Genomic DNA, 10,836 nt, shown 5'->3' with positions numbered 1-10,836 from the left:
TTTAAATAGAATAATTGTGCATTTGTGTACAGGTGCTTGTGTGGGTTGTAAAAAAAAAAAGGCACACTAAACACTAAATTCCATAGGTTTCATTCTGCCACATACCAGTTTAGCACCAGAGAGTGATGTATTTATCATTTCTTTTATGATTTGTTTTAAAGGTATTTAGGTTTTTAGCACAGCTTAAGGTCAGTTTGAGGCTTTTTCTAATGCAGGGTGTGAGAAGTGTATTTAAGTTTCCCCTAAGAGTGTGTTTTCATTCCGAATTTTTTCCTGCACAATATAATGAAAAGGAGTCATGTGAAGGTGTTCATGTCATTATGGTTTAATCATCTCATTTATAAAGCAGTACACAATCCACATCAAATTTTTAATAGGCTCAGCTTGCAACCTTGCACAAATTTGTGGAGGGAAAAAAAACTATAAAAAGAAGTACATACAGAAAATGCACAAATGCCACTTTGGATAGTCATAAACAACAAAAAGCTTGACAAATAAGTTAGTATAATTTCCTCAGTGTTTTTTTTTCTCTTTTTTTCTCTTCTGTACACACAGGTACACTTCAATGTTTTACACACGTGCAGTGTAACGTCTTAATTTAATATTTTGACGGTTTTTACTTTCTTTTTATTTTTTTATCATAGCGCCATGTCATGTATAACACGAAAGCCAAATATATTGTAGCAAAGAAGTGGCTTCATGGACTAACATTGTTCTTAATTGTATGGCCCAGTGTTAAAGAAAAAAAAAGAAATACATATTTATATGTACATTATGCTACACAGCAATGAATAGAAGAAAAAAAAAAACAATTGACAAAAAACAAAAATAAGAAAATCAATTGGTCACTACAGTTGCACTTTTCTTTTTCTTTTTTAAATGTGTACTCAGTAGGATTTGTAGTTCATGTGAATTTGCATCTTTATGGCAAAAAAAACTGAAATAATTTAGAAAAAAATTAAGAAAAAATTTAATTAGTGGAATAACCCGGGGATATAACAATACTGTAAAAAAGTATGAAAACCTTAATACCACACTAGGAGTCACAGTCCCTTCAGAGAAGAACACCCCATGCCCAACGTGTTGTAATTTTGGCTGCTAAAATCATAAGTACCAATAAACATGAACAGTATTAATGCAAACATCAAATCATTTTAATTTAGCAAGATCACAGAGGGTGAAAAAAGTCTGCTTTTCAAACAGTGACATTTGTGCAACTTAAAAAAAAATAACCAAGGTTGTGCTGCTGCTGTTGAGCACAATACTGATACACATGAAGGTGTATTTCTGACTGTTAACATCCTGATCCAGCCAAAACTGAGACAATGGGGTTGTTAAACCTAATTAAAGGGAAATGGTGTGTGTGTGTGTGTGGGAGAGTCTGTGTGTGTCTGTGTTATATTTACTTTAAAAGGGTTCATTTTGAGGAGACGTTTTGAAAACTGCACAGCAATTCTTCAAGTCAAACGCACTCCATTTATAAATGATTTTTTATCTTAATATTACATTGAAATGTGCTACATATAAAATGAAATTATATACATAGGTAGTAAAAGAACAAACGAAACTCCAATTGCACACTGCTACATTGTCTGCTTTTGAGGCAAATATATTCTGTGAGTGCCAAAACTTTAGTGTAAAAATTCAGTGCTTATACAGCCTCTCCAAGGCTCGATTTGTAATTTTCAACCGCTGTCCCTGTTTACATCATAAAGCTCTTGAAGTATTTGATGGAGAAAATAGTCTTCTTCATCTATCTCTGCAGGGAACAAGGGGGAGGAAAAGTTGATTAGCAAAGGAAATAAGTTGAACGCGCTTGCAAACACTTCACAATGACACAATGCATGAAATAAACGACACAGAAAAATAAAACAAACGGCCATCTCCAAGGCGCGTTTAAAACAGGAGCGATAGCGCGCGATAGCGCGAATGAAAAGCGAGGAATTTTGCGCGCAAGTATAAGTCTGCATTGTGAACCCAGACCCCCTCCTCCTCCCACGCGCACACCCTACATGAGACCTGCTGACGTGTTACTACAATGTTATGTATTTGGGTCCCGTTTGACTCGACTGTCACTCCCGCGGTGACAGAATGTCAAAACGAGCGTTTGTTTTAAAAGACCAAACCAAACGCTTTCTACACTGCGAACGCGTGGACGAGCACGCGTCAAGGAACGAACATTCTTTAACGTTTTAGCGTACAACAATAAAACCGAGAGAACAATAATATATATATAATAACAAAAGCTATATTAAACGCGATCTTTTTAGCATTAAAGTAACACGCGTTTACATGAATGCATAAAATAAGTCATGCACCAGACGGCGCGCACAAAACTCACCTTGTTTACGTTTTGGGATCCGACTTGCTGGGCGCGTGCGAACTCGTCTCTGGACAGCAGTTCGCCTCGGTCGCTTGGACGTTGGCTCTTTTACTTTGGCAAGGAAGATCTATCGAAAGAATTTAGATGGTGTTAGAAAAGCGACTTCATTTGCGAGCAAGTCCGCGAAAGCAAGCAGTTTCAGCATTACGCACGGTCGGGAGGGCAAACTGTTTGTCCCCCGATATCTGCGCGCAAATAACGCAAGAGCACCGAGACTCCCAAAACATTTACCCTGATCCTCTGTCGACGGTCTTTTTCTCGGCGTGGTCAGCGCCGTTCGGCAATCCGAGCGACTCCCGTGCTCCGCGTTGTCAGAGTCCCCCTGTGCGCTCGTTGTCAACAAATAGTCGTGGTTCCCGTTATGATCCACTGTCCCGGTCGAGGTATCCTGTTTTGCGTGAGGCTCTCTGGTGTAAAACTCCGGAACCTCTTTCGCGTCCACCCCCTGCCACTCGTAGTCGCCAGGCGCGAGCGGCTCGTTTTTGGCGAAGTCGTAATTCCATTTTTCCTTGGACGCTTTCTCCATCTCCAGCATTTGCTCCTTGACGTCCCTCGCGAACTCTTCGCGATCCACGGAGCCGAAGAGGCTTCTGCAGACCGGCGGCCTGGCGTGATCCGCCTGCCTCGCGTCCACCCTCTCCAGCGGCGGGCTTCCATTGGAGACGCGCACTTTTGACATCTTGCACGTGAAAGTTCGTCCCGAGAATCGCAGTCGCAATCGAGCCAGACGCGGTCTAACTAAGAGCGATCCTTCTTCCCGAGAGAGCCGAGCGAGACGCAGAGCGCACGCATAACAAACGCGCGAATGCGTGCGGAAAGGTGAAGGCGCGTGAAAAACAAGTCATGAAAACAGCGCGCGACTCCGATGCCGTCTCGTAGTAATTCCGAAGAAAAACAGACGAGTCATTCGGGTAGGCGAGCACCCAATATGGCGATCGCAAGTAAACTGGCAGTGGAAAAAAAGATTGACAGCGAAGGCTATTTAAACAGAAGACGCTTCTCATTGGCCGGTGGAGCGCGGGGCCCGCCCATCAGTGAAAAACGATACAAATACTAGAGACTCGGGCTTCCCGCAGTCCCGTGTTGCCAGGTCCGCTTATTCTAAGCCAGCGACACTCGTTTATGTGCGATTTGGTGTAAAAGTTGTGATACGGCAGCTGTCGTGACTGGGGCCCTCGAGATGATCTAAAAATGAGACAACACAGTCATTAAAATGAGTGAAAGGAAGAAAAAAAGCGAGGAAACAATTCAGTTCTTTGTTATTTGAGCTTAATCTCTTAACTATTGTTTCTTTTGAGGAAGAAACCATTCTTTGAAGAAGGTGGCTTAATGTTAAAAGCGTGATTTGTAGACCAGCAAAACCACGGAAATGATTGAAATGTTAAAATGTTGTAGACATTTCTTTGAGGAAATCTTTTAAATATGCAAATTTTCAAGCTGTAAAATATTTCAGACGTCAGAGAGAGCTTTATTGCCAAGTATGTTTGCGCACAGGGAATTTGTTTTAAGGTCACAAGCTCCCAGTATACAGAGACAACAGCACAGGTATAATAAAAATAAGATGTGAATAAAATACACGTGTATATATAAATAAAAATAAAATAAATTGTACAGATGTGCTATAAATAGAATATAAGATGTAGGGATGTACTAGAATGTAGGGTGGTAAAAATATATATATATATTTTTTTTATTGCATGAAGGGGAAAACATTTACCTGTTTGTGAGGTAGATTGCCTGGGGAAAGAAAGAAGGAAGCTAAGTTTGTGAACTTTTAAGTTGAGTAAATCCAGGAAATCATTGGCCCTTAGATTACAATATGGTTTGAAACAAATTAAATAAGGGCTGTATGGCTTTTATGGAAAGCGAGGGCCTTGGAGTGAAAAAGGTTGCAAATGTTTGGGTAAAGTTTTTTCTAAGTATGAAACATTGTTGATGATCTGGCAACACAGTAGCAGATTAAAATTGTGGTTTGCCAATTGTCTAAATCGGCAACAATAAATGTCATCAAGGTGTTAAAAAGATTACAGCCAAACTTTATAATGCGTGTGTGACCATGTCATAAATCTGGTCTGATGGGAACACTGTGTGATTTGTTATCTCTCTGCCAAGCCTGAGGTCATAGTTGGCAGGCAGCTTATCTGTGGCAGACTTTTGCATTACCAGTAATAAGTAGCTGAAATGTTCCAGCTCTGTGGAAATCACAGGCCTATATGTTCACTGCATTTTCAAAATGTGACATGATGCACTGGTCTACATAAATCAGTGTGTATTTTAGATGAGTGAATTGATAACTTGAGCTAAATGCATAGAACCACAGCAGTATCGTGAAGTCAACTTTGGGTTCTAGATGCCAAAAAGAGTAGCACATTGCCATCTAGTGGGTTGTGTACTAGTCTCCATTGGAGGGCAACCATGAATGGTTAAGTCATTTTTAGCCAGCCCTTCCTTAAAAGTGCATAACCGCTGCTGGTCATTGTCTTGGAGGCCGGGGGGGGGACCACAGTCATGGTCCCCCTTCTTCAGGTGCTGTCATCACTCATGTCTCTCACTGCTTTGGTTGCCATTCCACATGCTCCTCCATCTGGTCCAGTCTCCAGCAATGTCAATGCTCCATCGCTGGTCCTGTCAGCCAAGTATTCCACTCTGGTTCCATCTCCAGTCTGCTCCACCCTTGGTTGGGTCCAGTCCTCCACCCACTGCAGTTGATTAATTGTGAAGCTCTGGCTGGATTTGAACCAGGGATTTCTGACATTGTCTGCCAGTGCTCAGACCGCTGAGCCACAGATCTCCAAGGGTGTATGTGCTGGAACTTATACTTCACTACTTAGCTGTGGTTTTTGCAACAAAGTCAGGTTCAACTCAGGGCCGGAAGAATCGAGAAAGCGGCAGGTCTGGTGGTGTAGCTGTAGCAGTAGCATTTGCATGCTCACAACAGGCGTGCACTCCAACAACCGGTTTGAGACTCACCTACATCAGACATCAAATAAATCACAACCAATGACACAAACATACGCATCGTTTATTTTAAAGTTTCTACATGCAACACAAGGCATTTATCACTATCATAAAACTCATCACAGTAAATGATATGATTTTAATCAAAACATGTTCTGCTGCCTCCAGTTGCGCAAGACATAGAAATACAAAAAAAAAAGGTTAATATTGTGTGTCTGCCCAGATGGCTCACTAGCGTCCTCACTAAATCATTCCAGCATCATGAAGAGGACGTCTTCTGGACACTCTTTTTCCTCAGCACCTCGTTCTGAACCTCTTCTGGAAACTGCTGAAGGTGATCAGGGCAAACTAAAGCGCTTGGTGTAGAATAGACTGCAGTCCTGTCAGAAAAAACAAACACAAGCTTATTGATATGTTGACACTGATTTCAATAAATATATATATATCATAATGATCCTGCTGTATTGTTCTTCACTACATACCAGCATAAAAATATTGTTTAATCTATATCTTTACATTTTTCAACAAAGGAAGCGATGGAAGATTTTTATACATTATTTCTTTCACTGATTCATTCAAAAAGGAGGGAAACCAATAGCCTATTGGAGAGCTGTGGTTTTTTATTTTATCATCAAAGCTACACGTACCGTTCCCCCACACACCGACTTACTGCACAGACAGCACTTGGATCCTAAAACCAGAAACTTTTCTCTCTCTGGGCTGAAGGGATCCTTCATGCCGTAACATTCCTCCAAGAGCCTGCAGGACAAACGACAAAGCACATCACTGACAACACATGCAATTATTCAACAACGTGCCATTGATTAGATATTTAAATCAAAGTAGAGTGTTAAATGGCCTACTACAAACATACCAATGAGCTTTTAGCTCAGAAATCAGAAACCTACATGACCTTTCTGTGTCTGTTGTGATAAGCACTGATTTCAGGAAACACATTTTACAGATCAGGACATTGAAATACTGCAAATTGTTAGACGACAACAAGGGACAAAACAGCACAACTTTACAAAGATGATTTCATCTAAATAAACGGTATATTAAACGCAAGTGTCTGCTTTAATGTTTCAAATAACATTTGGGAAAATAAAATGGGTGAAATAACGCTCTATTGTCATTTGGCATATCAGCTGTTTAGGTTCAAATTAAACGGCATACTTATTCTAACCTCTACTTATTAAAATATATAAATGCAAAGTGAACACTACATATATATTTTTTTTAATTATTCAAATCGTCTTGCTGACAAATGAGTAAAATCTAGAGGTTTGAAGGATAGTGGCTGATAAAATACACTCTTTAAACGTCTAATGATTCTTGTACTAAATATGCTTAATTTTTTATATTTATTATATGCTTACAATATATTTCTAATATTGTTTCACTGAATGTTCAATTTGGTGTCCCCTGTAAATCACAGTAAAATTGTATGATTATATATATGAATGAATGAATTTTATTATTGTGTCATGTCCAAATAGGACCACTTCAAATTATAACATTCACTTCCTGTAGATGGTAACATACTTCACAGTAGGTTAACACATGCATAAATAAATAAAGAGGTACATAAAAGTGAAAAAAATAAAATAAAGAATTACAGATTTAGTGTTTCACCTAAATGTACTTTTTGTTCTCTTTGCCCAGGCTTTTTCTAGATAATCAGCAAGGGCGAATACCTTATAATCAAAAAACCACTTTAGTCTATCCGCATCATTCAACCACATCAAATCTGTAGTTTTACACTTTTTAAACAACTTCAGCTGCATCTCATGGTATAAAGGGCAGTAAAACACAAAATGAAACTCATTCTCTATATCAATATTACAATAATGACAGATTCTTTCTTCCTCTGGCACTCCCCTATAACGTCCTGTTTCCAGGTGCAGGGGCAAAACTCCAGAACGGAGCTGAGCGCACAATGATCTCTGTTTTTTTGATATGGGAGCACATACATATTTTTCATTTCCAAAACAACTCTTTATTATTCTATATGTTCTTAATTTTGGTTTAAGGAATATATCTTGTGACCATTTACTTTTATGTGTATCTAATAAAACTTCCTTTGCAGCAAGTATATATACTATGTTTATATTTTGAAAAAGGTCAGGAGCTCCAATTTGTGTAAATATGTCCTGTACTTCACATGCCCATGCACCCTTTACAAACACGTCCCAGTTAAATATTTTCTTAGCAACTCTGTTCTCAGGCATTTTCACCAATCTATTCCATAAAGCCATCATACTACCTTTCCACCTTACTTCGCTTGGTTCCCAACCCATATCTCCCGTTATTGCTAAGATTGGAGTAAATTTGTGGACTCCTAGGAAATAACGTATTGCTCTATTTTGTACCATCTCTCCTCTCACTTTTATTTTTGAGCCCCATATTCCTGCCATATAGTCCATGACAGGACAAACACAGGCCTGAAATAATTTGGAATAGGTAGCATATCCCAAGTTTCCCAACTGTTTCGTTTTTGCTATTACACCCCCAAGCGCTCTACTAGCAGATTCGGCCAATGTGCATATACCATGCTTGTAATTCAAATACTCGTCCAAAATAAAGCCCAGATATTTATAATGTTCAACATAATCCAACTTGTGGCCCCAAAAATAAAACTGAAACTTGCTTCTTCTATGCTCAGATTTTCTAAAATGCATAATCTGTGTTTTACTATGGTTGACTCTAAGTCTCCACTTCCCACACCATTTTTCGGCACACTTTAACATCTTCTGAAGATGTTCTTCATTTTCCGCCACCAAGACTATGTCATCTGCATAAAGTAGTATGTCTAGTGTGTTATCCCCATCATAATTTATACCCAGACCAAGAGCTTTTATTTCCTGTGCCAAATTATTAATAAATATGGCAAACAGGGTAGGGGAGAGACAGTCCCCCTGTGGTGTAGGGAACCACTCTGAATAATACTCATTAACTTTAACACAAACTTGAGGGTCTTTATACAATGATTGTAAGGCCCAGTAAAACCTTCCCTCTAGCCCTACTCCCGAAAGACAATAAAATAATAAATCTCTGTTTACAGAGTCAAAAGCTTTTTGAAAATCAATGTAACAAACAAATGATGGTTTGTCTTGCATTAATCTATTTCTAACTACAGTAGTGATAGAAAATACATGATCCACACAGGCTCTTGCCTTTCTGAAACCGTTCTGCTCCTCTACTAAACGATCATTTTCTTCTAGGTAGGCCATGAGCCTGTTATTAAGAATAGATGTATATAATTTGTATGTTGTACTCAATAAGCTAATTCCCCGGTAATTAGCTGGTACTCTGGGGTCATTTTTTATAGATTTCGGTATTGGACTAATAATAGACTTGTACCACATAGAGGGAATGAGCCCATTTTCAAAACAAAATTTGAATAAGATAGAAAGGAGATCTTTAAATAACGGACATTTCAGTATTTCATTTGTCAACATATCAATACCAGAAGCCTTTCCCACTTTCAGGGCATCAATAGCTTTCTGCACCTCCTCCTCATTAATATCTGCATTTAGCACATTTTCATGATCAGAGGGGTGAGATGCTTCTCTTTCTAACTTGCAATTAAGAAGACAGATTTCATTTAGAAAAACTGAATCAAAACAATCCATTTCTTGGTTACCCGAAAATAAATCTGAAAAACACTTTTCCCATTCCTGCAATACCTGTGAGACATCTGAGACTATTCGACCCTTATTATCATATATTTCAAATGGTATTTTATTATATCTTTTGGGCCCGAGTTTTCTAATCTGATCCCAAAATCGTTGCGGATTGGTAGCATGCATATCCTCTAGTTGTAAAATACAACCCTTATTATACTGTCTTTTAAAATATCTTAACCTTTTGTCAAACTGATTTTGTCTCAATTTAAATTCCGCTCTGCATTGTTGTTTTAGTTCTTTTCCACCTTTACATTTCAGATAAATATGCTCTGCTTTACGCATTAACTTCCACACATTTTTAAGCTCTTCATTCCAGAAAGGTTTATTTAACCTGTGAATTTTGTGAGATGACTTTGGTCTTATTTCTACTCCTCCTAATTCATCATACAACAAATGACATACCCTACTATACCAATTATCTATGACATCTTGTTCGTTTTGTGCTACTTGCAATTTATCAACTAGTTCCATTATACCTTTAATTAATTTCTCTGAGGGTTGTTTTAGGTCATGCCTACCTAACTTGCAGGTAGACCTTTTATAAGCCTCGTTATTTACTGACTCCTGATTGATCTCATCTGTATTAAAACCAGTTTGTTGCCGTACACTTAATTCAAGTAATAATAATGAATGATCTGGAACATGACACCTGTCACTGATCAGGTCGTAACATTGACAGTCTGAGATGAGTTGGGATGGAGATATAACTTTAAAATCAAGACAGGTTTCAAGACAATCAAAGGGTATAACTATATAGTCTACAACCGCCTTCCCTTTGGTTGAAATAGAATATATATATATATATAGTATGAACAGAGCTGGGTAGTAACTGATTACATATTTAAATCAATGTGATAAACGAGTTAAATCTAAAGGTAATCTGATTACATTACCTAAAATGTATAATGTAACGGACTACAATTTTTGTCATGTAATCTGGAATCAGTAACGGATTACAATTTGTAAGTAATCTACCCAGCTCTGATTATGAAGCTACGATCAAGATCAAAATCCCTATTGCATGGCTCTCCAATAGGCTATTGATTCTCCTCCTTTTTGAATGATCAAAATTCCCATTGCTTAATAAAAAAAATCATCATGCACGTAATGAAGTGGATTATTTACTCTCGACCTTTACCAAATGTCACCCAAGTTATTCTGACAGAGCACGATTTTACAGCGTGTCGTTTTCCCATTTTTACTGTACAAATATTACGATTGGTCACATTATGTCCACATGGGCTATTCGTTTATCATTTACTCACCCTAATGTTGCAAACCTGTGTAACTGGAACACAAAATACTATATTTTGAGGAATGTTGATAACAAACAGTCTTGGTTACCACTGATTTACGTTATATGAGATGGACAGAATTTCGGTTCTTGTGGTAACGTTAAGTCCTTGCTTGTCATTTTGCAGTTTGGCAGCCCGATTCAGAAATATGCCAGGAATGTAATGTTCTTCCTAGCATATGAAGACCGCGCGCTATTTGTACTTACACTATTGCTCTGGTGTTTGGCGGCTTCTGGCCGAAGAGGCTGTAGGGACTGGACAGTTCACACAGCTCGCAGGTGAAGCGGATCCTTCGTTCAAATCCATTAGGTAACCGTGCGACACAACCGCTACGTCCCATTCAAACGCATCCTAACTGTTTGTTTTGAGTGAGCAAGCGACCTGAGAGCGCGCCATGCTGCTGCGACGTCACGACGGTGCGTCGAGGAGGACAGTCTCGGCGTTTCCGTTTTACACTTTACGCTTGCAGTACATCTGACTGGACAGAGGATGGCGCCAGAAACAAAACACG

At 38.8% G+C, this 10,836-nt stretch overlaps 1 protein-coding gene and 1 pseudogene across 2 annotated transcripts; both read right to left on the bottom strand.

The window, feature by feature from the left end:
- Positions 1 to 302: 302 nt before the first annotated feature.
- Positions 303 to 3,337, bottom strand: LOC306858737 (cyclin-dependent kinase inhibitor 1B-like). Its single transcript, XM_079399418.1, has 3 exons — positions 2,615 to 3,337; positions 2,342 to 2,450; positions 303 to 1,759 (listed from the first exon to the last, which is right to left on the bottom strand). Exons 1-2 carry the CDS (start codon positions 3,060 to 3,062, stop codon positions 2,347 to 2,349), a joined length of 552 nt encoding a protein of 183 aa, XP_079255544.1. The 5' UTR covers positions 3,063 to 3,337; the 3' UTR covers positions 303 to 1,759; positions 2,342 to 2,346.
- A 2,158-nt stretch (positions 3,338 to 5,495) lies between these two features.
- Positions 5,496 to 10,631, bottom strand: LOC306858736 (cysteine-rich DPF motif domain-containing protein 1-like; annotated as a pseudogene). The gene is made up of 3 exons (XR_013786016.1): positions 10,532 to 10,631; positions 5,989 to 6,100; positions 5,496 to 5,721 (listed from the first exon to the last, which is right to left on the bottom strand). The product of XR_013786016.1 is annotated as a cysteine-rich DPF motif domain-containing protein 1-like (transcript).
- Between the last annotated feature and the right edge of the window lie 205 nt (positions 10,632 to 10,836).

The sequence above is a fragment of the Barbus barbus genome (genome assembly GCF_936440315.1).
Source record: "Barbus barbus genome assembly, chromosome: 39".
Classification (NCBI taxonomy): domain Eukaryota; kingdom Metazoa; phylum Chordata; class Actinopteri; order Cypriniformes; family Cyprinidae; genus Barbus; species Barbus barbus.
This window is presented reverse-complemented; position numbering and strand designations above follow the sequence as displayed.

Coding starts and splice junctions, on each gene's coding strand:
- LOC306858737 (XM_079399418.1), bottom strand. CDS start 3,062: ATGTCAAAAGTGCGCGTCTCCAATGGAAGCCCGCCGCTGGAGAGGGTG. Junction 2,451..2,614: donor ACCGTCGACAGAGGATCAGG/GTAAATGTTTTG, acceptor TTCTTTCGATAG/ATCTTCCTTGCCAAAGTAAA.